Here is a 27,990-nt window from a genome sequence, read left to right on the forward strand (position 1 = left end):
TTTTTTTTTTTACCTACTTTATCCTCTGCTGCCTTCACTATTTCATCCCTCAAACCTACCCATTCTTGAAACTTCCTGGCAGATTAAAACTGTGTGCCCGACCAAGACTCGAAGTCGGGACCTTTGCCTTTCGCGGGCAAGTGCTCTACCATCTGAGCTACCAAAGCACGACTCACGCCTGGTACTCACAGCTTTACTTCTGCCAGTATCTCGTATCCTACCTTCCAAACTTTCGCAGAAGAGCTTCTGTAAAGTTTGGAAGGTAGGAGACGAGATACTGGCAGATGTAAAGCTGTGAGTACCGGGCGTGAGTTGTGCTTCGGTAGCTCAGATGGTAGAGCACTTGCCCGTGAAAGGCAAAGGTCGCGAGTTCGAGTCTCGGTCGGGCACACAGTTTTAATCTGCCAGGAAGTTCTCTGGTTTAGTCAGTTTATCCAGGTCCCAGCTCCTTAAATTCCCACCTTTTTGCAGATTCTTCAATTTTAATCTACAGTTCAAGATCAATAGATTGTGGTCAGAGTCCACATCTGCCCCTGGAAATGTTTTCCAATTTAAAAGCTGGTTCCTAAATCTCTGTGTTACCATTATATAATTTACCTGGAAGCTTCTAGTATCTCCAGGGTTCTTCCATGTATACAACCTTCTTTCATGATTCTTGAGCCAAGTGTTAACTATGATTAAGTTATGCTCTGTGCAAAATTCTACCAGGCGGCTTCCTCTTTCATTTCTTAGCCCTAGTCCATATTCACCTACTATGTATCCTTCTCTCCATTTCCTACTATCTAATTCCAGTCACCCATGACTATTAAATTTTCGTCTCCCTTCACTACCTGAATAATTTCTATTATCTCATCATACATTTCATCAATTTTTTCATCATCTGCACAGCTAGTTGGCATATAAACTTGTACTACTGTAGTAGGTGTGGGATTCGTGTCTATCTTGGCCACAATAATGCGCTCACTATGCTGTTTGTAGTAGCTTACCCGCACTCCTATTTTTTTATTCATTATTAAACCTACGACTGCATTAACCCTATTTGATTTTGTATTTATAACCTTGTATTAACCTGACCAAAAGTCTTGTTTCTCCTGCCACTGAACTTCACTAATTCCCACTATATCTAACTTTACCCTATCCATTTCCCTTTTTAAATTTTCTAACCTACCTGCCCGATTAAGTGATCTGACATTCCACGCTCCGATCCGTAGAACGCCAGTTTTCTTTCTCCTGATAATGACGTCCTCTTAAGTAGTCACCACCCAAAGATCCGAATGGGGATCTATTTTACCTCCAGAATATTTTACCCAAGAATACGCCACCATCATTTAATCATACAGTAAAGTTGCATGCCCTTGGGAAAAATTACGGCTGTAGTTTCCCCTTGCTTTCAGCCATTCGCAGTACCAGCACAGCAAGACCGTTTTGGTTAGTGTTAGAAGGCCAGATCAGTGAATCATCCAGACTGTTGCTCCTGCAACTACTGAAAAGGCTGCTGCCCCTCTTCAGGAACCACACGTTTGTCTGGCCTCTCAACAGATACCCCTCCATAGTGGTTGCACCTACGGTAAGGCTATCTGTATCATTGAGGCACACATGCCTCCCCACCAACAGCAAGGTCCATGGTTCATGGATTGCCCAAAACCTAGGATTAGGTATTTCACTATGTGTGTATCAACTGAACTGGAATTTCAGCTACTGGTGGTAAGATTCAACCTTTCACTAGAGAATAAAAATCAAAGTAACAATACAAGTAAGTGAAAGACTTGTCAATTTTTGCTTTTCTCAGCTTATTTCAAATGCTCAGAAAGAAGCTTACCCTGTTCGCTTTTCTTGCTTGCGGCCAGTGACCGATGTCCTGCTGCGAGGATTGAAGGCAGACACTTCCAGGTATGGAGAGTGTACCTGGATATTTCCACGTGGTGCGTAAACTGGTCCTAATAGATCAGGTGCTCCTGTACCTAGTTCTACACATCTTATCATGTCTGTGTAGCGTGACAAGTCTACTGACTGGTGGGCCTAGTGAAAGAAAAATGCAAATCAGTAACTACTACAAGAAATGCCTAGACAAAATCATATCATCAGTGTACTGTGTATGTATTTAAAAACAGACACTCCAGGTTGAAATATCAACTATATAAGGAAAAGATTGACTGCTACCACCATAAAGATGGCACATTGAGTTGCAGACAGGTGCAATGAGAAGACACTTACACATTAGCTTTCAGCCAAAGTCTTCATCAGAAAAGGAAAAACACACACACATTAAAAATGGTTCAAATGGCTCTAAGCACTATAGGACTTGACATCTGAGGTTATCAGTCCGCCTAACTAACCAAAGGACATCACACACATCCATGCCAGAGGCATGATTCAAACCTGTGACTGTAGCAGCAGCACAGTTCCGGACTGAAGCACCTAGAATCGCTCGGCCACAGCGGCCGGCCACACACATTCATTCATGCAAGCAAGCACACCTCACACATACTTGACCACGATATCCAGTGTACCATTCTGAGCTGCCAGAGATGGCAGTCATGTGTGCATAAGATGTGCTTGCTTGTGTGAATAAATGTGTGTGTGTCTCCTTTTCTGATGAAAGTTTTGGCCAAAAACTTATGTGTAAGTGTCTTTTTGTTGTGTCTATCTGCAACTCAATGTGTCATCTTTACAGTGAGTAACAATCTGTCTTTTCCTTATATTGATGTATGTACACACACACACACATAAAAACCAATAGAAACATAGGCAGCACTGAGAGCAGATTATTCAAGTTGTAATGCCATTGAGAATTTTAATAAAACTAAAAGCAGAATATAATTTAACTAGATAATCCTCAACAATCAGTCTTTCCTTCTCATCCCGTGTGATAAGTCTCCCCTGACCCACAGTTCTGGGTGACTTTCCCAAAATCTATCACTCTCCTAGACCTCTCCAGACCTTTTCCTTCACCCCTCCTCCTTCCCCTTCCACCCTTCTGCCTGAAGAAGGAGCCACTGCCTATGGAAGCTTGCCTAATTGAAACCTTCTTTTATGTGTGTGTTTTCCCACTGCTTGATGAGTAGATTTTTTTATCTATAAAATTAAATTATTTTGTTAAAAATTAATTGTTTTTGTTGTTATAAAGGCAGAATATAGTTAGAAGTGTGATGAGAGACAAAAATGAAATAGGAGGAATAAAAATAGAAAAAAAGTAGAAGCTGCAAATTAAAATGCTGAAAAGGGCATATATGAAATAGAGGACAAAACCCAACAGAAAAAATGGCAACATTAATGCAAAAGACAAATCATGAGAAGCTCATGTTGACAGAGGAGACAACATCAAGATTTAACTGTGTGTAATTGAAAAGGTAGTGTGACAAATACTGAACTAACAGGCAAGGGGTGAATGCTGCAGAAGACAAACCAGTGGGAAAGAAGAAGTTTAACAGAAGGGGTCATCGCTAGATAGAGTAGTAAAGTGGAACATCAATGACAGACTGGCTTGTCATTTGGAGTGGTCAGAATATAATATCTCTTCATCGTTGTTTCTCTAAATATGATCATAGTGTTGGTATTCCACACTTTATATAAAAATCTAAATTCCTCAGATTGAACAACTAAATCATTTTCTAATGAAGTCATGCTGATTATTCCCTTAGTTTTGTTAATACAGGGCACTGTTTCTTCAATAACCACATCACAGTCATTAATTACTTCACTGAAATTATACAAAGATTCAATACAAAAGGTAACACATCTATGAATACCTCATGTCATATATTTCCCAAAACTTTAATTTACCATTCATTAAATATAGCTTCAACCAAAGATAGAAAAAAGTTCTTCTTGCAATGCACGAAAACAAAGAATAATTCTCAGAGAACCAAATACCTTCATCTAGTGAAATAGAGGTAAAGGCTGAAGGAAATAAGACTATTCAGTGAAGTCAGAGACTAATAGTGTCAAAAGTTAACATTTCCACCTTTTGGTTGTGTCTGATGTTGAAGGTTTTCAATCTGCAACTTTCTTTAGTTTGTTCTTGGAGGCAAATCTTTAAGTTTATAAATTATATTTTAAAAGTTATTGTTGAACAGCTTCTCTTAGTGAATCTTGTGTTCAGCAAGTTACTTAGTACGAGTGTACAATACAAAAAAAGCTTGTTCACTTCTTTCTGTGAATTGAAGTTCCACTTGTTTCCAAACATTTATTAACTTTTTTAAATTAAATATACAATTGTGAAAATTATACATTGCCAAAACTACTTCACACCCACTACCGTGTTCAAACCAACCTCTAAGCGAAACTTAGTGTCAGAATCGTCGAGTGGTGTCAGAAAGTCGAGACTGAAGATATCTGTATACATACAGCCGGCTAAGCCGGCCCAGTCACCCACTGTAAGACCTCGCCCTTCCCAGAACTCCTCTTCAGTGTTAGGTATCCGCCGCAGGACGTGGCTCGGATAAAACCTTTCTAACATGAGAGCTGCTTGCTGGATAGCGATCTGGAATATACATTGAAAATACAATTATTAAAAAATGTTGCCAGAAAAAAATAAAGTCCAAGAATTAATGGTGTGTTCAGACAAGTCATTTCCATTTCATGCAAAATATTTCGATGACTGAGTTAGTCATCTTCTTCAGGTGCTGTGAGTTCAGATTCAGATTCTTTATTTGCCATTGACCATATGCAGTGAAAATATGCTTTATAATGATGTCAAGATACATAAGAAGTTACTATATTAGTTAGTGTTTACATTGTTGTTGTTGTGGTCTTCAGTTCTGAGACTGGTTTGATGCAGCTCTCCATGCTACTCTATCCTGTGCAAGCTTTTTCATCTCCCAGTACCTACTGCAACCTACATCCTTCTGAATCTGCTTAGTGTATTCATCTCTTGGTCTCCCTCTACGATTTGTACCCTCCACCCTGCCCTCCAATACTAAATTGGTGATCCCTTGATGCCTCAGAACATGTCCTACCAACCGATCCCTTCTTCTGGTCAAGTTGTGCCACAAACTTCTCTTCTCCCCAATCCTATTCAATACTTCCTCATTAGTTATGTGATCTACCCATCTAATCTTCAGCATTCTTCTGTAGCACCACATTTCGAAAGCTTCTATTCTCTTCTTGTCCAAACTATTTATCGTCCATGTTTCACTTCCATACATGGCTACACTCCATACGAATACTTTCAGAAATGACTTCCTGACACTTAAATCTATACTGGATGTTAACAAATTTCTCTTCTTCAGAAACGCTTTCCTTGCCATTGCCAGCCTACATTTTATATCCTCTCTACTTCGACCATCATCAGTTATTTTGCTCCCCAAATAGCAAAATTCCTTTACTACTTTAAGTGCCTCATTTCCTAATCTAATTCCCTCAGCATCACCCGACTTAATTAGACAACATTCCATTATCCTTGTTTTGCTTTTGTTGATGTTCATCTTATATCCTCTTTTCAAGACACTGTCCATTCCATTCAACTGCTCTTCCAAGTCCTTTGCTGTCTCTGACAGAATTACAATGTCATCGGCGAACCTCAAAGTTTTTATTTCTTCTCCATGAATTTTAATACCTACTCCGAATTTTTCTTTTGTTTCCTTTACTGCTTGCTCAATATACAGATTGAACAACATCGGGGAGAGGCTACAACCCTGTCTTACTCCCTTCCCAACCACTGCTTCCCTTTCATGTCCCTCGACTCTTATAACTGCCATCTGGTTTCTGTACAAATTGTAAATAGCCTTTCGCTCCCTGTATTTTACCCCTGCCACCTTTAGAATTTGAAAGAGAGTATTCCAGTCAACATTGTCAAAAGCTTTCTCTAAGTCTACAAATGCTAGAAACGTAGGTTTGCCTTTCCTTAATCTTTCTTCTAAGATAAGTCGTAAGGTCAGTATTGCCTCACGTGTTCCAGTGTTTACATTACAAGTACAAATTATTTATGCAACATTAATCAATTGTACAGTATTGCTGCCAGAGACTTAAAACTCAATATCTATGTTACAAGTATCAAAGAACTTTGTAAGACTATAGTATGGATTGTCTATTAACCATTTGTGCAGTTTACTTTTAAAATTATTGAAAGGTGTATTGAGTTGAGTATGTAGTGATTTGTTAAATAACTTTAAACTGTTCACTTTGTGAGAGTTGCCTGTTTTTGTCAGCCTATGTCTAGGAATGTCAATACTCTCTTTGTTTCTGGTGTCGTGAAAGTGTATGTTCTCTCTGGCATTAAAATTTTGTTCTGTTCATTTCAGCACATATCAGTGATGCATAAATATAAAGATTTATCACTGTCATTATTTTCATTTTGATGAATAAGGATGGCAGTGTTCCCTTGGACCAACCTTGCACATTATTCGTAGCATCTTTTTCTGCATCAGTAGTACATCACTGACATGACATAAGTGGCCCCATAGTAGCAGCCCATAAGATATATGAGACTGAAAAAGTCCAAAGTAAGCTGTTCTGACATATTTGTTACTCACCAGGTCAGACAGTTTCCAGATGAGATAGGACACACCCTTGGTAACTTTTTACAGAACTGGTTGACATAGGGTTATCAGTTAAGTTTGGAATCGATGTGTATTGTTTCTACCTCTTTAGCCAGTTGCAACTGCAGATGCTGAGTTTTCTCTGGATTACATAGAAGTTTGTTAGCCAAGAACCAGTTTAGTGTTAAGGTGAGAGTATCCTGTGATTTCTGGTGTGCCTTTGATAAATCTCGATCTGTGCTGATTAAGACTGTATCATTCGCATAGCAGATAACTGACTCAGGCCCAACATATGATGGCAAATCATTAATTGCAGCAATTAAGAAGAAAGGACCAAGGACAGAGCCCTGAGATACACCAGATGTGGCACTATTCATAGAACATTGTCTATTTTGAATTGACACAAGTTGTCTCCTGTTATTTAGATAAGAGTTGATCATTTCTAACTCTGTATTACTTTTACCATAACACTTTAGTTTGGCTAGTAGGATGTCAAAGGGGATGCAATCAAATGCCTTACTCAGATCACAAAGTTCAAGTGAGACTGTTCGTTTATTTTCAAATGCAGTTAATGTCTGATTAACTATTTCTAGGACTGCAGAGGTGGCATTTTTCCCTTGTCGAAAACTGTGCTGTCTATTACAGAGAAGGTCATACTTTTCAAAAAAGTTGCTTAGCTGTCTGTGGAAAATGGCTTCAAATATTTTGGAAAAGATTGGTACAATAGACACTGGTCTATAGTTTTCAGGGAGGTGTTTTCCACCATTTTTGTATATAGGTACAATTTTGGAAATTTTGAGCTGATCAAGGAAAACTCTTCCAACTTCTAGGCATTTATTCATAATAAAAGCAAGTGGATTGCAAATGAGGTGTACTGTCCTTTTTATTGAGTAGTTAGATAGCCAGTAGTAGTCCATGCCTTTCGAGTTCGAAAATTTTCTAACAATATTCATTATATCTGTGGGTGTGACATGGTCCCAGTGAAATTTGTGACTTTTAGGTGGCTGATCAGCAAGTATATCAATTGCTGGTATGTCTGACTGTTTAATTTTTGATTTTAATTCATTTACTGTAGTTGTAAAATATTTATTGAGCTCTTCTGGCTTGAGTAGAACATCTCATGTTTGGGTGGAAGAGTGTTCTTGTTTTATAATATCCCAAGCAGCCTTGCATTTGTTCGGGGCTCCTTCAACGTAATTTTCATAAGCAGCTTGTTTGGCAAGTTTAAGGTTGTTTTTGTAATGAGTTTTACATTTTAGGTAGTCTTCATAATACGTATCATTTTGTTCTGTCCCACATTTGCCATTGTTTTTATATGTTTTGTACAATGAAAGCACCTTTTCCGGGATACTAGCGGAGTCATCAGTGTACCATTTACGCTTTTTACCTTTTCTATTTGGTTTAGTACTGTTTCTTTTCATTGGTGAGCAAGAGTACCATAAGTCAACATATATCTTAAAAAAATTATTAAATAGAGTTTTGACAGTTGATTGATCTGAGTCATATTCATAAACAAAGTACCAGTTTACTTTTCTGAGGGAGTCTGTGAATAATGTAACATATTGCTCTTTCTGACCTCTAACCCATGTCATGCTTGGCTTCTTATTTGCAACCTTATAATTCTGATCCGACTGTGTATACTGGTATTTTAGGAGTAGAGGATCATGATCTGCAAAACATTCTTCAGCAATGCTTACACTATGTAAGTCTCTTGAAAAATTAACTATAATATTGTCCAAACAGGCTTTTCCATGTGTCTGGTTGTTGTTAGCATAATACAGATTTAGTGATCTGAGTAGGTTTAAGAATGTTTTTGTGTTGAGTTCCTATGTGTCTAGCAAGTCAGTGTTGAAATCACCACATATTGCTACATTTGTTTTGAGTTTTAAGATGTTTCTCATCATCTGTTCAAATTTCTTGAAAAATAAGTTAACATCACTGTTTAGAGATCTATACACACTAACAAGTACAATATTTTGGTATATCAGTCTTATACAGGTAAATTCACTGTTTAATCCTGATGAGTATGAACTTACATGTATTTTAGAGAATTGTATACATTGTCTGATAAATATTGCGGCCCCTCCATTTCTTCCCTCATTTCTACACATTATAGCTGCCAGAATTTACTCATTAGGTATAAACAAATCTACTTGATATTCTGCAAGCCAGTGTTCTGAGACACACATTACATCACTTTTTATTTATTTATTTTTTTTTCAACAATGTTCTAACTCTAACAGCTTGTTACTAGTGCTGCAAATATTGACTTGCAGCATGGTAAGTAGGCCTACTTGTCATCTTTTTTGTTCCCTCTCTGAACAATTAAGATCTTGTGTTTTACTTTTGTGTGTTTTAATTTCCTCTTAAGGAAGCTTGTCGTTATTTTTGGACCAAACCCTGTAAGATTTGGTCCGTTTTAGTAGTTTCTCTTTTTGACACACTGATTCAGGTGCATACCACGTCCAGTGAAACTGTTCCTTTCATAGCCACTAATATCTAATAATTTTATGTTTGTAAATTTAGCACAAAAATAAAAAATATCTCAGTTTATTGTAAGTTTGCCTTATTTCTGTACTAACACATGACCAATCAGTCAGGTCACACATGAGTGGTAGAGTGGCTACAATAACATTAGCAAAGTGTAAATATTATATTACTAAGATCAGTTTCTTGATGAATTAGTTGGCATTGTTTTTGTTTACCTCGTCTGCATCTCCGATCAGCACTACACAGTTCTTTTTTGTGAGTTCGGAGCGTTCACTGTTTATACCAGCAGTAACTGTGTCGAAATTTGCCTCATGGTTTTACTTCACTGTAAATACTTAGACTGTTCCCGGCCTACATCAACATTAGATTAGAAATGTTTCGTATGTGGCCATCCCCAAATAATTTCACCTCGTGTTTCTGCAGACACTGCTGCACTTTCACATCAGACGTCTCGTATTCACTAGAAAGCGAGTGCCGAACAGCATTTTTTTCACACAGTTTTTCCTAACAATCTTCAAAATCCAGTGCAGTGAATTTATTGGTCACAGTTATTTTGCTGACACTTTTGATTTTCTCCTCCACAATACTCGAGGAGACAATGTTTTTTGCTCAGTGCCATTTATCCTAACTCGAAGTGTGGACGTCACTCGGATGGGATTCTTTTCCACATAGTTTCAATTCTAAGTCATTGTATTTGTCACTGAGAGGAATGTACCTATTGTTTAAAGCATTGATATCACTCTGAAGCACTTTTATTATTTCATTTTTGTCCCTGACAGCATTTACTATTTCTCGAGCTCAGACGACAAACCAGTCCTAACCTTACAAGGGAAAGATGGAAGGTGGAAGGAGTATCTAAAGGGTCTATACAAGGGAGATGAACTTGGAGGCAATATTATAGAAATGGAAGAGGACATAGATGAAGATGAAATGGGAGGTATGACACTGAAAGAAGTATGTGACAGAGCACAGAAAGACTAAGGCCCTGGGGGCAGATGACATTCCATCAGAACTGCCTGAGATCCTTGGGAGAACTAGCTAATCGTGAATTGTGGTTTATTAGTTTCATAACATATATAATCAAAATCACTTGATTCAGGTACAGGAGACACTTCAAAAGTTTGGTAAAATTTACCATAAACATAGAAAGCTGATGTTTACATACAGCATAATGATAATAATAATAATACAATTCTGTCCTATAAACACAAAAGGCATAGATGATAATAATAATAATAATAATAACAATAATAAAAACAGTATCTCAAGATCTAACACTAAATTACCCTAGCTCAAACTATCATGTCATCCCCTAAAAATTCTTCTATCAAAAAGTAGCATTTCTCCCCCCGGAATATGATGTAGCCTTATTTTTAGGATCTCTGGCTTAACATTAAATATATTTTTGCCCATTAATTTGTTACATATTGTCATCCCCACATACTGTGGAGCCCATTCATATAATTTAAATTTGTGAGTGGGAAGCATAAAATTATTTTTATTTCTTGTGTTGTATGTGTGGTTAAAATGATTTTCCTCAAATAATTTTTGCCTGCTGTGTAGGAAGATAATAATTCATAAATTTATATGGAGGATACAGTTAGGATTTGCAGTTGTCAAAATAATTAGCAACAAGATTCTGTTTTCTGTGTGGTACACAAGTATCTGACAATTTTTTTCTGATGTTTCAGTATACGACATATTCTACTTGAACTTCCCCAGAAAATTATACCATACCTAACGACACATTCAAAATAACCATGGTATGCATTTTTCATGTACTCATTTTGGTATAGTTCACAAGTATCTGCATTGCAAATGCAAAACTGCTTAGTTTATTTGATAAGGAGTCAATATGTGTGTTCCAGTTCAAGTTCTTGTCCACATTTAGTCCTAGGAATTTGACAGTGTCAGCTTCTTCCATAAGTTGATTACTACATTTTATTTTAAGCTCTGCACATTTTGAGCATTTGGTTTGGAAATGTACCATATGAGTTTTTGCAATGTTCAGTTTCAATCCATTTAACTGAAACCAGTTTCCTAGGGTAACCAGTGTGTTCACAACGAAGCTTGGGATTTTTTTCTGCATCACCATCTTCAATTAAAACAGAAATATCGCCTGCAAACGGAACTGATGGGGAATTGATATTTGTGGACAAGTCATTCACACAGGATAGGAACAAGATTGACCCCTAAATGGAGCCTTGAGACACACCTTGTCTCCACTTCGAAAAATAATTCAACACATTTGAAGTGATAGTTGCCCTTTGTTTCCTATTCTGCAGGTACGATGTAAGCCATTTGAGACTATTGCCCTTAATCCCATTTATCTAATTTGTAGATAAGCAAGGCATGGTTTACAGAGTCGAAAGCTTTATTAAGATCACAGAAAATGCCAGCAACTCCTCTAGTCCAGTGCTTTGCATGTCTTTTCAATAAAGTTATTTACTGCAGCTAGGGTGTTTTTTCCTGGTTGGAATCCAAATTGATTATTTATAATAATGTCATTTTTTACAATAAAATTTTGTATCTGGTTTGCAGCTACTTTCGACAACATTGAAGAATAAAAATAAGACAATTGTTTTCCATGTCTTCTCTCGACCCTTTCTTGAACAGAGGTCTGACTTTGGCATACTTCAACGTATCAGGAAAGCATCGCTGTTCAAAAGATTGATCAATTATTTTAGTTAGTGGAGGTGCTATTATGTGATACACTGCTTCAATCACTTTAGTCGGTATCCCATTGCACCCAGCTGAGTTTTTATTTTTTGATGATAATATGATATTTTCCACATGCTTTATTGAGACTTTTTTTAAAAAATCTATGAGATACTCAGCTCCTTGCTGGAGTCCAAAGGGGTTTACTTTGATTCGATATTTGAGCTGAGTTTACAATAAGGCTATCATTTACTTTAATCTTAGATATTTCATTTCTATTAATTCCAACACCTAACTCTGATTTGTCAAGAGACCACACTGCCTTTGTTTTACTTTTATGTTGTGAAATGAACTTATTGTTTGCCATTTGTTTGGCTGCTTTCACAACTTTTTGAAGGTAGCTTTATAATGTCTAACATATTCGGTAAAATACCTGTTTTTATTATATTTCAGTTCATTATGTAGTTGCCTCTTCCTAGCATTAGAAATTTTTATACCCAGAGTTATCCATTTAACTTTTCCAGTGATTTTGTTACATATGGTTCCAAGTGGAAAAGTTTCATTAAACACACCAAGAAAACTGCTTAAAAATTTGTCAAAGTTACTACTACTTGAAATACAGCTGCCATAAAGCCATTCAACCTCTCTTAATGTATTTCTGAATACAGTTAATTGTTTTTTTCATTGAAGTTTCTTTTCATAGAGCTTCTGTTACATGGAATTTCTTTGTTAATTTTTGGTATGCAAGATGTATGAGCCAAGCAAAATACCCTCCGACTTCAAGACGAATGTAACAATTCTGATTCTAAAGAAAGCAGGTGCTGACAGGTGTGAATATTACCGAACTATCAGTCTTGTAAGTCATCACTGCAAAATACTAACACAAATTCTTCACAGAAAAAGGGAAAAAAATTATAGAAACTGACCTTGGAGAAGATCAGTTTGGATCCTGGAAAAATGTAGAAACATGCGAGTCAATACTGATCCTATGAGTTATCTTAGAAAATAGGTTAAGGAAAGGCAAACCTACATTCACAGCATCTATAGACCTAGGAAAGCTTCTGTTGATGTTGACTGGAATACTCTCTTTTAAATTCTGAAGCTGGCAGGAGTAAAATACAAGGAGTGAAAGGTTATTTACAACTTTTACAGACATGAAAGTGAGCAAGGGTTGAGAAGGGAGTGAGATATAATTGTCATCTATTCCCAGTGTTCTTCATTCTGTACACTGAACAAGCTGTGAAGGAAACCAAAAGAAATTTGGAGTAGTAATTAAAGTTGAGGGAGAAGAAATAAAAACTTTGATGTTTGCCGATGACATCGTAGTTCTGTCAGAGCAAAAGGCTTGGAACAGGAGTTGAATATAAGGGATGATGTCTTGAAAGGAGAATATACAGGATGTATATGTGAACAAGGAAAAAAAATTCCCTGATTTCCCAGTTAAAAATACACTTTTCCTGGGATAACATATACTTTTACCGTGTTAAGTGACAGTATATTTTCCCTTGAAACTGGAAAACTTATCAATCCTTTCAATGGTTAAGGTTTTATACACTGGTGTAGAACTTCCTGGCACTTTAGAAAATGCCCCCCCCCCCCAAAAAAAAAAAAAAAAAAAAAAAAAAAAAAAAAAAAAAAAAAAAAAAAAAAAAAAAAAAAAAAAAGCGTTTTGGAAAGATCTTTGATGTGCAGCAACATGTACGCTGCATATTTTCGTATTACTGTATGCTGGATATCTTTATATTACAAAGTATTAAGTCAAATCCCACCAAACGCAGCATGTTAGTTTCTGAAGCATTGAAACAGAGATTTTGATGCGTTTTGAGCCAATCACAGCTCATGTCATGTGATGGCGGCAGTGACTGAGAAGTTTAGTGAATTTGTGCCTCCAATTATTTCGAATTTTCAAATGTTATCTGGCATCAATGGCATGAAGATGATCAACAAAACTGCTTCGCAAAGTTTCAAGTCTAGTGCCACGCAAAAAATCTGCAGTGAAAAATCATCCAGCTCAAAATGTAAGTGTGTAACATGTGAAGTCCATCCTGACAAAGCAAAACTAGGTGAAACTATTAATTTGTTGCAAGAAATTGTGCACAGATCCTTGGCAGAAAACAAAGTGATAGGTGATAGACTCAAATGTCTTGAAAATGATCATAGAAAACTAAAAACTGCCGATCAGGGCGTAAGTGAATACGACAGAGATAAAGTGTACATAGTGACCAAAGATTCCATCAGCATTTCAAGTATTCCAACACATTCTGGGTGTACCGGTAAGGCTAACCATAGCATGAACATTCCGTCATCTTTAGTAACAAATTCTCCTGCCATGTTCCAAAAAACGGTAGGCCTATCTACAAAACATCAAATTGTGCACCATCTGGAAGAAAAGCCTGTTATTAAGCAAAATGTGGAACCTCGCCAGCCAAAACCATCACTCGTAAACAGAAGCGAGGTAAATTCAACATTCAAGATGACAATTAATTTAACTGACACAACAAATGCAGCAAGAATAATAAATGTATATTTAATGGGTGATAGTCATCTTAGAGGCATTGCACACAAAATAAGAAGTGTAAACAGTGAAGTAAATGCTTCAGGTTTTATTAAACCGGGCGCTCATTTTGACCAAGTGCTTTCAACTGTAAACAATATTTCTCGAAACACAATGAAGGAAGACTTCATTCTAATTTGTAGTGATGCAATGATGTTCACAGAACGATGGTCTGCATGCTGTTAATGCCTTAAAATCTGCTCTAAACCACCTAGATGACTCAAATGTCATTGTTCTCGATATTCCACACAGGTATGACTTGCCTCAATTCTCGTGTGTTAACAGGGCAGTAGCATATACAAACAGTCAATATGCAGAAATTTGCAATGGTTATGCAAATGTACAAATGGTTAACGTGCAAAATTTTAGTAGAGAACTTTACACCACTCAAGGCCTCCACCTCAATCGGCACGGAAAATGTCACTTAGCATCCATTATTTGTGAAATCGTCGTAAATGCTAGGAACAATGTATACTCAAAACACACACCTTCAAAGAATGAGTGCTCCACAACACAAGAAGACTGCAGGAATGTAATGAGTACAGACAGACGACATTGGACAAATGGCTGCTTAAAAAAGCAGGTAAAGCTGATTCTTCCCAGCCTCCCAGTACATGGAAACAGACCAACTTGAATAAATGGATAGTGAAAAATACCAAACTCACTCTGTCAACTGATATTTCTTGTTTAGGGATAAATGTGTAAGCGGTTCTGGAAATCAAAATCTGACTATTTACCATCAAAACATATGTAGCCTGAGCAACAAGATTAATGAACTCTTAATTAATATCCAGGAGCCACAAGGTATAGATTGTGCCCATGTTCTGTGCTTTAGTGAGCACCATGTTATATCAGATATCGAAAAACTTGCTATAGATAATTACTGCTTAGCAACATCTTACTGTAGAAAATTCATAGAAAAAGGTGGAGTAGCGATATATGTCAGAAACAGCATCACATGTAGTAGCTTCATACAGGACACCTTCAGGTAAATTTAACATTTTTTTTTAAACAGTTAGATGCATTCTTATTGCACATATTTACACTCAGTAGAGATGACATAGTTGTTGGAGACTTCAATGCAAATTTCCTAACGAACTCCAGAAACAGAACAGACCTTGAGAACTTGATGTCCTCATATAATCTTGCTTCTGTTGTAAATTTTCCCACGTGAATAACTTCATGAACAAAATCATTAATTGATAATATATTTATTAACATAACCAAGATTGATGACATAGCTCTTAGGCAAGTCGTGAATTGTCTCTCTGACCATGATGGACAAAGACTCACCATTAACAATTCAAGTATTTGTGAGATTAATAGTGGTCCCAACTGGAAAATTACTGGGAAATCTAGCGACAAAACTACTGAGATGTTTAAATTGCATCTCCAAAACGTAGACTGGGGTCCAGTATATAAAGCAGAAAATGCCAATTCCAAATACAATCTTTTCAGTAATGAAGTGGTTCTAATATTTGAAAGTACTTTCCTAAAAATAATATATAAAACCCATACTAAAAAATCCACCAACAAGCCTTGGATTACCACTGGAATTAGGATTTCATGCAAAAGAAAGAGACAATTGTGCATTGCCTCAAAAAAAAAAAAAATCAGATGACCCTAACCTTTTAAATACCTATAAAAAATGCTGTAAAATATTGAACAAAGTCATTCAGAAATCAAAAAGTATGTAACTGTGCTCAAAAATTAACTACACTAATAAAATCAAAACTATATGGAAAGTGACATGAAATGAGACTGGTGCAAATTACCCCAACAAGACTCAAAATATTGCTCTTAACAATGAAGGTAAGCTAGTTCAAAATCAAGATATTGTAGTTAAAATCTTTAATGAGCACTGTTTAACTGTTGCTAAGAAAACAGCATGCAATGGCTCTTCAGAAAAGGCGATAAAAACTATGAAAGAACTTTTCCGTAACTCTACATACATGATAGATATGGCCCCCATAACTGTGCAAGAAGTAAGAAAAACCATAGTTTCTCTAAAAAGTAAAAATTCATAGGGTGTAGACAATATTTCCAGCAAACTGCTAAAAACCAGCCGCAATCAACTCTAAAGTTCTAGCTCATATATTCAATGCCTCTCTAAATCAAGGTGTCTTCCATGACAGAATGAAGTAAGTTACTGTGAAGTTACCTGTTGGTGTATTCTGTGACCTGACTAAGGCTTTCGACTGCGTCGATCACAGTATACTTTTAGGGAAAGCAGCCCAATACAGAATCCGTGGACAAATGGGAACTGACTCAGGCAATATATAGAAGTCAGACAACAAAAAATAGTATTAGGTGTTAACAATCTACAAGCAGGAGAGGTAGAATCTAACTGGGTAACAGTACATCATGGAGTTCCACAAGGGTCAGCCCTTGGTCCCCTCCTATTTATTATCTATATTAATGACCTGCCCCTGTCCTCCAACAGTGCTAGCAATATCACAATGCTTGCAGATGACACAAGTATAGTGACAGCCAGCAAAATCTTCACTGATGTATAGTTAAATGCCAACCAAGAACTTGCAAATGCTATGAACTGGTTCACAGCAAATTCTCTAGCAATAAACGTCAGTAAAACAAATTACATGCAGTTCCAATCCAGTTACATAAGCACAGAAGGGATTGAAATTGCACACACGAGCCAAGAGTTAAAGACCATTCAGTGCACAAATTTCCTAGGCGTTCGCATAGATAACCAGCTCAACTGGGAATTCCGCATACAGGAAACACTAAAAAAGCTTACCTCAGCAACATTTGCCATCTGAATAATCTCCAAAATTGGAGACATCAATGTATCAAAGTCTGCATATTTTGGCTACTTTCATTCAGTGATGTGCTATGGAATAATCTTTTGGGGCAACTCACCACCTTCAAAAAAAATTTTTGTAAGCCAGAAAAAAGTAGTCCAAGACCCCCATGTCGCAATCTTTTTAAACAGTTAGGTATATTAACCAGTACCTCACAATATCTCCTCTCACTCATGGCTTTCACACTTCTCGATTCCTCTGAATATGAAACAAATGAGGCATACCATCATTATAACGCAAGACGGTAAGGTGATAAGCACTGTGAATGGAAAAAATCTGTCTCTGGTACAGAAAGGGGTAAAGTACGCAAGTACAAAAATCTTTAACGCACTCCCGAGTAAGTGTCTGACAGAAAATAAAACCCTATTCAAAGAAAAGCTAAAAGGAATTCCTACTGGAAAAATGTTTCTACTCTTCAGATGAATTCTTCAGCAGAGATAAATAATTTGAGTAGCAATTCAGATTATTTTCTTTGTCATTATATCTGTATTGTTTTTTCTCACTTTTGTATTTTTGTATTGCATTGTTTATTATCTCTATTATATTATTGTATTGTACCAGTTTTGAATCATTCATCTACTATGGTAATATACCACTATCTATTGTATTGTATGATATCTATACTGTATCTGCTTTGACTTGTTCCACATCCATGCATAATCACGCCATACTGGAGCTATGGAATATGTATCTCAAATAAATAAATAAAATAAATAAAGATCTCACCAGCCGATGACAGCAGATATTCAGAGCATAGGACACATGAGGTAGTCAGCCAATAGCAATACCACTGTTAAGTAGCGTGAACAAACAAATTAATATTCATAGAATAGCTACAGGAAAAGCTAAGCTTTCAAATACAATTTTGTGTGTGTGTGTGTGTGTGTGTGTGTGTGTGTGTGTGTGTGTGTGTGTGTGTGTTACTAAGATACATCACACAAATGTTCCAGTAAAATTTTAAATAAAGACAGAAATGTCTGGTCTTCTGGGCCTGAAGTTCTTGTAAGTGGCTGGTCCTCACAGTATTAAGTTTTAAATGAGAGTCAAACTCTGTGTGATTCAAGACGTTGCTTGCACATTCACACACATAACATAATTCATCTTGCGTAAAAGGAAATTCACTTTGAAAGCAACTCTTTTCAAACCACCATTCGCAATATTTTCCAGCAACCTGTCAGAAATAGCTGCATTTCAGCAGTTGCCAGAGAGCACCAGAAAACAGGCACTATTGTGTGTGTGTTTAGCTATGATAACGCAAGAAGCCCACATATTTGTACGCATACAGCTTTAACAAATCTTACAGAAACGGGATTACAGAATACTCCAAGACCATCGGAATTAAGTAAACTATACTAAAATGTGTAATTCATCTTAAAATGCTAATTCGTATGTTGAGATTCATAGAGATTCATTAAGAAAGTTAGCAAGTACCTACAATTTCCTTCTACTCTTCCAAATTTTAATTTCTTGCTCACTTTTTTCCATATAAAGATTACAAAAAATATAAATTTTATTATGAAATTCGTATAAAATTACGAGAAAATAAAAAATGTAAACAGAGGTAAATCACTACAGTAAATTCGCGTAATTACAGTTATTTGCATGTACATAAAATTTTAAAACAAATTCCATAGAAAATTAAGAGAAAAATGAATGTGTTTGTTTTCTTACATTCCCTTTTTCAGAAAAAAATCAAGTTTGAAGAAAAAAGGTAAACAAAGGTAAGTAAAACAGCAAAATGAATTTATTCACTTTTACTTAAAATTTTTCGTTTAATAAGATTTCAGAAAAGTGCTAAACAATCACGACATTACAGACCACACAACTTTTGTTTGTTTTGGGCTCCTCTGACCCTATGTACACAGCAGTATGTGAAGACTAACTTCTGAATTACCAGAAGCGCAGCACTCCATTTATTCAGGCCACTATTAAGTACATGAGTGAGTGTGTTGGTTGTTTTAGACAAATCGAAGCCCCAACCTGATATTAAGTTATTCAGTGCAGTTTTCAGGATGCAAATTTTCTTGTTGTATCAGCACTGTATTATCTCATGTTTGGTTCTTTATTGTGGCATAATGCCATATGTGCCAGAGGATGAAAACATGTACATGAAATACAGCAAACAGTTGAAACTAGCCAAATAAACTGACTGCCTCTGCGGAAAAAATTTGTAAAGGTCAAATTTCTTTACCAAACCGACAAAAATAGCTTCATTGTTCTGAAAGACTGCCCGAAACATGGAAATGAAATACAATAAAATCAGAAAACTGTGACTAATAACATATTTTAGCCTTCTGTAGTTATGTGAATGTACTTTAATTCGTTTGATAACTCCCGGCCACAGATATCCATTTTATTTTCATTTGTCATGAGAGCTCTAAACAAGGAAAAACAGCAAATCACAATACGAAAACATGGGTCACGTGGAGAAGATTGGGTGCATAAGAAAACTTTTTCCGTGTAGCATCTGGCAGCTTGTTGCTACTACTGATACAACTAACAGCCCACTTCAAGTAGCAAGATACGCGACTCAACTGCTCATGCGCATGGGCCCTCTGGCAATACAAAAAAAAAACACAAAAATTAAAGTAGGCTAAATGAGTTAAACATTTAATACAATACAAATCAAATTAGACTGAATAGATATTTACTGTGTGAAGAAGTTAGTAATTGTCTTTTGTTTGGCTGCCTTTTTTTTTTTTTTTTTTTTTTCCGCTAAATCATGTAGTCTCTTAACAAGTAAAACCTCGGTAGATGATGTTTCCTCCAGTTGCTCTACAGATTTTAAAGCAATTTCTAAGGCCTTGTGTCCTTCGCTGTGAGAAATCTTTGGCGCACTTTCCTCCACAACATCCGCTTCTTTGTCTTCTTCCTTTTTGTTTACCATGTTGACTATTTCTTCATCTGTCACTTCAAATTCTTCATCTTGGACAATCCATTCATTTATGTCATCTTCTGTGGCATCAGCACATCCCAGAACTTTTCATAACAATGAAAGCGGGGTAGTGTTTTCTGGTTCAGTCTGCTGCTGTAGATTTTCATCATCTGGAGAATTTTCTTGATTTTCCTGTAGCAAAATTTTCCAGGATTTTGCAATTGTATTTGCCTCAACACTCTCCCGAGATTAGGCCACGTCATAAGCTACGTCTTTCAAATTAATACGGTGCAACTGCTCTAGCATGTCTTCTCCCTTGTCCATAGCATTAATTAAAGAGGAAAACTAGTTTCTGCGGTAGTTTCTCTTCAATGTCTCTAAGGTCCCTTGGTCCATAAGGATGTGTCATTTGGAGGCAAAAACATGGCCTTTATATCTTGATCTTGAAGTTCATCTTCATTAGGATGACAAGTGGCACTGTCTAGAAGCAACAGTGCTTTGTGAGGCAAGTTGTTGGCTTTCAAAAACTTTACAGTTTGTGGCATGAACTCATTAAAAAAACATTCTTTAAAAATGTCTGAGATCATCCAAGCATTTTTTTGGTTGTAATATTTCACCGGTAAAGCATTTTTAGATACATTTTTAAATGCTCTCAGTTTTTTTTGCTTACCTTTCATAGACAGTTTCATTTTCAAATTTGGCTGTGGTGTTACTGCATGCAAGAATTGTCACTCTTTCTTTACTATGTTTGTAGCCTGGTGCTGCCTTTTCGGCCTTCGATGCTAATGTTTCTTCTGGTAACATTTTGTAATTGAGACCAGTCTCGTGGCAGTTAAAAATTTGATCGCCTGTTAAGTTTTCCTTGTCCAATACCTAGTGAAGTTTATTCCTAAACAATTGAACAGCTTCAAAATTTGCTGAAAGCTTTTCACCACAGACATTAAGTTGCTGAATTCTGTATCTTTTCTTCCATCTATCGAGCCAGCCTAGACTAGCTGTGAAATCAGGTTCACTTTCGTTTAGTTCGTTACGAAACTTTAAGGCTTTTTTCTGCAAAATAGGTCCCAACATGGATACACCTTTATCTCTATGTTCAGTAAACCATAACAACAAAGCTTCACTTACTTTTTCATAATCACATTTTTTCATGGTTTTCCGATCTTCCAAAACAGCCAAGGTTGCTCGCTGAGAATACCACTTCTCAATTTCATTGCGGTTCCTTTTCCAGTCTCCAACTGTTGTTTTCCCGACGATATAATCTTGTGCCACTTTTAATAAAGTTTCACCATTGTCTATTCTTTTTAAAGCTTTAAGTTTTTCTTCCACTGAAACGACCACCTTTTTCTGTTTTGAAGTCATCACCACAAATTTTTACAATAAACAAAGTGCAACATGTTCACTCCACTACATATCTAAGTTAGCATTGAGTAGTGAGTAGTAGCAGATGGCGACAATGAACTGAGTATCAACAAACAACACATTAGCCACTGATCTGTTGTCAGCTGGCGCACGGCCGGCGCAATGAAAGGGTTGGATAACACAGAAGGTTGGATAACCAAAGATTGGATGATCAAGACTCTACTGTAGTTACGATGTCACACTCATTGGAAGCAGTTTGTTGTTATGAAGTACTGCATAGTCTTCGTTCTTTAAGCCTTTGACACATTCTGTTGCTCGCAGATGCTGGTGTATGAACTGTATTTTGTTGTCGTAAATGGCGCATTTTCTTAGCAACTTACATTTTATTGTGGTTCTTTCCTCTCGTTTATGTTTTATTGCTGCAGTATTATTCTGCAATAACAGGATACAGTAAACTACTTGATTAGAGTATCAGTTCTTAATAATCAAAAGTACAAAAATGTAACTGAAACCTGAAACAATGAAAAATTCCCATAATTTTAACAAATTCCCAGGTTTTTCCCGGATGAAAAAAATTCCCGGGTTTTTCCTGGAATTACCAGTTGTCCTGGGGCGTAGACACCCTGATATAAGACAGACATCAACAAAAGCAAAATAAAGATAATGGAACGTAGTCGAATTAAATCGGTTGATGCTGAGGAAATTAGATTAGGAAATGAGACACTTAAATTAGTAGATGGTGTTTGCTACTTGGGCAGCAAAATAGCTGATGATGGTTGAAGCAAAGAGGACATAAAATGCAGACTGGCAATGGCAAGAAAAACATTTCTGAAGAAGAGAAATTGGTTGACACTGAATATGGACTTAAGTGTTAGGAAGTATTTTCTGAAAGTATTTGTATGGAGTGAAGCCATGTATGTGAGTGAAACATGGACAAACGGTTTAGACAGTTTAGACAAGAAGAGAAGGAGCTTTTGAAACATGATGCTGCAGAAAAATGCTGAGGATTACATGAGTAAATCACGCAGTTAATGAGGAGAAACTGAGTTGAGCTGGGATGAAAAGAAAGTTATGGCACTACCTGACTAGAAGAAGGAATCAGTTGGTAGGACACATTTTGAGACATCAAGCAATCACCAATTTAGTATGGGAGGGAAGTATTGGGGGTAAAAATTGCAGAAGGAAACCAAGAGATGAAAAGAGAAAGGAGATTCAGAAGGATGTAAGCTGTGGTTATTACTTGGAGATGAAGAAGCTTGCACAGGATAGAGTAGGACAGAGAGCTGTATCAAACCAGTCTTTGGACTGAAGATGATGATAACGACAACAACAACAACAACAACAACAACAACAATGGAGGCCTATAGATAGCAATTTTCCCTCATTCCATTTGCGAGTGGAACAGGAAAGGAAACGCCTAGTAGTGGTACAAGCTACACTCCACCTATGGTGGCTTGCAGAGGATGTATGTAAACGTAGATGTACATGTAGCTATGAAGATGAAATGAGAAAATAATGTGAAGCTTAAAGAAATACACCTATTTACTCTGTAAATGGAAGCAACTAACAATGAAAGCTATTACTTATATCTGACACAATCAACAAGTTACCTGGTAAAGCTAGAACATAAAATTACAAAACACATATGGAGTGACTACAAAGAAGTAATTATGTATTGCATAAGGTGGACTTTTTAAAATAATCCTTTGCTAGCAATTGTGTTTGTGGGCATGAATTTTCATACCTTTTTAAAAGGATTTTATCAAATAACAATCATAATTTCTTATACTGAGGTTGATTTTATGTCCAGAACAAAAATGTATAATGCTAACTATAATTTCCAGCAGAGGTAATTATGTTCTACAAGAACACCTTTAACTGAGAGTATGCTGAAGAAAAATCTATTGGAATTTTAAAAACAATTTTTACTACTGCTTACAGTGGTGAACATTGTACGGACATAGCAACAAATAACATGACCATTGAAACTCCAAACAACTAGGGATTCTTTTTTACTCTGTTAGCAGTTCAACAAGAAAAACAAGATTTGTGTGTAATTCTTCAGTGCTTGCAGCTTTTCTTTGGCTTCAGTGTGGAAATGGATAAAAGATTATTCCTGCTCCTAAAATTTAATTTTATTTTACATTTACAATTATTAAGTAATTAAATCAAATAACAGATTCGTGTAACTTGAAACTATCAATAAAGAGTGAGGTCTGAGGGCTTCAATGCTTTCCAGAAAATGGTGCAAAAGATATCTACCTATTTTAGAGTGATTCATTTATAACTGTAGCCTACAGCTTTACCTTGAGATCTACTGTTGTAAGTTTTATTTTACTGCGCATTCCTACACTGAGGCCAGTTTGCAGATCCCTTCGCCGCCTTTCCAGCTTTTCATGTAATGCAGTGATTAAATCCTGGACTTCTTTCTCTAAAGCAAGATAGGGACCAACTTTAGCAAGCTGTGCAGAGAATGGTCCAAAACAAGCTTCCACAAATTGGCTGCAAAATATAATCAGAAAGTATTTCAGTTACTTAAGTAACACATGCTGAACAGAAAGCATTAGTAATACTTTTTATATCTCACAATTATGAAAGAAGTTACAAAATCTCTGTAGGATTGTTACTTCCTGTCTCATCAGATACATATGATGAAAGATACACTGAAGAGCCAAAGAAACTGGTACACCTGCCTAATATCGTGTAGGGTCTCCGCAAGTACACAGAAGTGGCGCAACATGATGTGGCATGGACTTGACTAATGTCTGAAGTAGTGCTGGAGGGAATGGACAGCATGAATCCAGCAGGATTGTCCATAAATCCATAAGAGTATGAACAGTATGTTGCAAGGCATCCCAGATATACTCAATAATATCCATGTCTGGGGAGTTTGGTGGCCAGTGGAGCTGTTTGAACTCAGAAGAGTGTTCCTGGAGCCACTTTGCAGCAACTTTCTGGATGTGTGGGATGTCACATTGTCCTGCTGGAATTGCCCAAGTCCATCGGAATGCGCAATGCAATGGACATGAATGGATACAGCGATCAGACAGGATGCTTACATACGTGTCACCTGTCAGAGTCGTATCTAGACATATAAGGGATCCCATATCACTACAACTGCACACTCCCCACACCATTACAGAGCTTGAACAGTCCCCTGCTGACATGCAGGGTCCATGGATTCTTGAGGTTGTTTCCATACCCATACATGTCCATCTGCTTGATAGAATTTTAAACGAGATACATCCGACCAGGCAACATGTTTCCAGTCATTACTGAGGGGCCCAGATGAGGTGTAAAGCCTTGTGTCATGCAGTCATCAAGGATACACAAGTGGGCCTTCGGCTCCAAAAGCCCGTATCAATGACGTTTTGTTGAATGGTTTGCACACTGACACTTGTTGATGACCAAGCACTGAAATCTGCAGCAGTTTGCAGACGGTTTGCACTTTTTCCACGTTGAACGATTCTCTTCAGTCGTCATCAGTCTCGTTCTTGCAGGATCTTTTTTGGGCTGCACTGATTCCCACCGTACACTCGTGAAATGGCCGTACGGGAAAGTCCTCACTTTATCGCTATCTCAGAGATGCTGTGCCGACTATAACACCATGTTCAGATTCTCTTAAATCTTGATAACCTGCCATTGTAGCAGCAGTAACCGATCTAACAACTGCATCAGACACTTGTTGTCTTATATAGGCACTGCCGACTGCAGCGCTGTATTCTGAATGTATACATATCTCTATATTTGAATACGCATGCCTATACCAGTTTCTTTGGTACTTCAGTGTATGAGAAAGATATAAACAGAATACAATGAACATTTTTGTGAGCTCTGCCCGAGAAAGTATTACAAAAAAATTGAGAAGAGCACATATTGACCATTGAGAAGCTGCTGCCCCCCTCCCCCCCATCTGGATTACCTGGGTTGGTTTGATAAGGTACATAACTACAGTTTTAAAAAATCTGAGTAAGGATTTATTTTTATATGTCCAAATAATGCAAGGAGTAACATAACCACTGTTCAAGTAGTTGAGATGTTGATAGTCAACATACACATAAACAAAATTGAAAATGTTTGTAAGCTCTTGGACAATGTCCTCTCTTGAAGTTAGCTGACTAGCAAATTCAAATTCCTATGCCTTATGAAAACAATAATTCTTCATTACTCTCATCTACTCATTATATTGAAGAGCTTGGATTTGGATGCAATTTTCTTCTTAATCTGTTCAAAGTAAACTAAGAGTTCCTTTGTAGTCAAACTGAAGAAACACATGTTTCCACTGTTTGAAATGCCATTCTGCTTTTGTGTAAACTGAATAACCCAAGTTTTCCTACAATTTTAAGCAATGTCAAAGTAATTAAATTCCTTTTAAAACTAGTAAAAGAAGAGTAGACACTACAGACCTCTGATTTTTGTGGTCTTCAGTCCGAATACTGATGCAATTGCCCATACTAGTCTATCTTGTGCAAACCTCTTCACCTCTAAACAGCTACTGCCAGTTACACCTATCTGAATGGGCTTACTGTACTCACACTTATGTCTTTCTCTACAATTTTACCCCTCCCCCTCACCACTCTGTCACCAAACTCTGGCGTGCCACAGGGGAGTGTTATGGGACCATTGCTTTTCACAATATATATAAATGACTTAGTAGATAGTGTCGGAAGTTCCATGCGGCTTTTCGCGGATGATGCTGTAGTATACAGAGAAGTTGCTGCATTAGAAAATTGTAGCGAAATACAGGAAGATCTGCAGCGGATAGGCACTTGGTGCAGGGAGTGGCAACTGACCCTTAACATAGACAAATGTAATGTATTGCGAATACATAGAAATCATCAGTGTGGGATCCGTACCAGGTCGGGTTGACGGAGGAGATAGAGAAGATCCAAAGAAGAGCGGCGCGTTTCGTCACTGGGTTATTTGGTAACCGTGATAGCGTTACGGAGATGTTTAATAAACTCAAGTGGCAGACTCTGCAAGAGAGGCGCTCTGCATCGCGGTGTAGCTTGCTCGCCAGGTTTCGAGAGGGTGCGTTTCTGGATGAGGTATCGAATATATTGCTTCCCCCTACTTATACTTCCCGAGGAGATCACGAATGTAAAATTAGAGAGATTAGAGCGCGCACGGAGGCTTTCAGACAGTCGTTCTTCCCGCGAACCATACGCGACTGGAACAGGAAAGGGAGGTAATGACAGTGGCACGTAAAGTGCCCTCCGCCACACACCGTTGGGTGGCTTGCGGAGTATCGATGTAGATGTAGATGTAGATGAAACTGGTCTCAACCTCCTTTTAGTCAAGTTGTACCATAAATTTGTTTTTCTACCAATCTGATTCAGTACCGCCTCATTAGTTAAGTGATCTATCCATCTAATTTTCAGCATTCTTTTGTAGCACCACATTTCAATAGCTTCTATTCTCCTTTTGTCTGAACTGCTTATCATCCACACTTCAGTATGAGACCAAACTCTACACAAAATACCTCTTGAAAAGACTTCCTAGCATTTAAATTAATATTAGATGTTAATAAAATGTTCTTTTTAAGAAATTACTTTATTACTATTGTCAGTCTACTCTGCAGATCATCTCTACTTCAGCCATCATCAGATATTTTGCTGCTGAAATAATAAAATTCATCAGACGGTTTTAGTGTCTCATTTGCTAATATATCAGCATTATCTCATTTAATTCAACTACATTTCATTACTCTTGTTTTACTTTTGCTGAAGGTCTTCTTACAACCTCTTCCTGAGACATTATCCATTCTCCATATCCTTTGCAGATGTTTACAGACCTACAATAATACTGACAAGTTTTTATTTTCTCTCTCTGAACTTTTATTTCCCTTAGCAAATTCCTTCTAGTTCATCCAAAGTTTTCTCATTGTACAGACAAATAATATTGGGTATTGGATACAACCCTGTCTCTCTCCCTACTACATCTACATTTACATCTACATCTACACTCTGTGAACCATCATGAGGTGCACGGCGGAGGGTATATCCTATTGCACCAGTTATTAGGATTTCTTCCCATTCAATTCACATATGGAGTGCAGGAAGAATGATTGAATACCTCCATGCATGCAGTAATTACTCTTCTCTTGTTCTCACAATACCTGCATGAGTGATTCATAGGGCATTATAATATTTTACTAGTCATCAGTTGAAACTGTTTCTTGAAACTCTGTTAACAGACTTTCTCAGGATAGTTTACATCTACCTTCAGACCATTCATGCTTCCCTTCTATGTACACATTCAATACCCCCCTCCCCATTAGTCCTATTTGGTATGGGTCCCACACACTTGAGCAATATTCTAGAATTGGTTGCATGGGTGATTTGTAAGCAATCTCCTTTGTAGACTGATTGCATTTCCTCAGTATTCTATCCACAAACCAAAGTCTACAACTGCTTTACCCACAACTGAGCCTATGTGATCATTCTATTTCATATCCCCCCAAAGTGTTACATCAAGATATTTCTGTGAGGTGGCTGATTCAAGCAGAGACTCATTGATATTACAATCACAGGATACTACTTTTTTGTTTTTGTTTTACTTTTCTGAACATCTAAAGCACATTTCCCATCTCTGAACCACTATGATTATCAAGATCTGACTGAATATTTATGCAGCGTCTTTCAGACAGTACTTCATTACAGATAACTGCATCATCTGCAAAAAGTCCCACATTACTATTAACATTGTCTGCAAAGTCAATAACATACAACATGAACAGCAACGGTCCCAACA

General features: G+C 37.0%; 1 protein-coding gene across 1 annotated transcript in view; it reads right to left on the reverse strand.

Annotated features, from left to right (window-relative positions):
- LOC124777336 overlaps positions 1–27,990 on the reverse strand; it is a 798,431-nt gene that overhangs the window by 45,715 nt on the left and 724,726 nt on the right. The window contains exons 21-23 of the mRNA XM_047252702.1: positions 23,544–23,739; positions 4,274–4,483; positions 1,820–2,019 (exon numbers count right to left, since the gene is read on the reverse strand). Of these exons, the coding sequence (XP_047108658.1) occupies positions 1,820–2,019; positions 4,274–4,483; positions 23,544–23,739 (606 nt within the window). The remainder of the gene's footprint in view (positions 1–1,819; positions 2,020–4,273; positions 4,484–23,543; positions 23,740–27,990) is intronic.

This window comes from Schistocerca piceifrons, chromosome 2, assembly GCF_021461385.2.
Source record: "Schistocerca piceifrons isolate TAMUIC-IGC-003096 chromosome 2, iqSchPice1.1, whole genome shotgun sequence".
Lineage (NCBI taxonomy): Eukaryota > Metazoa > Arthropoda > Insecta > Orthoptera > Acrididae > Schistocerca > Schistocerca piceifrons.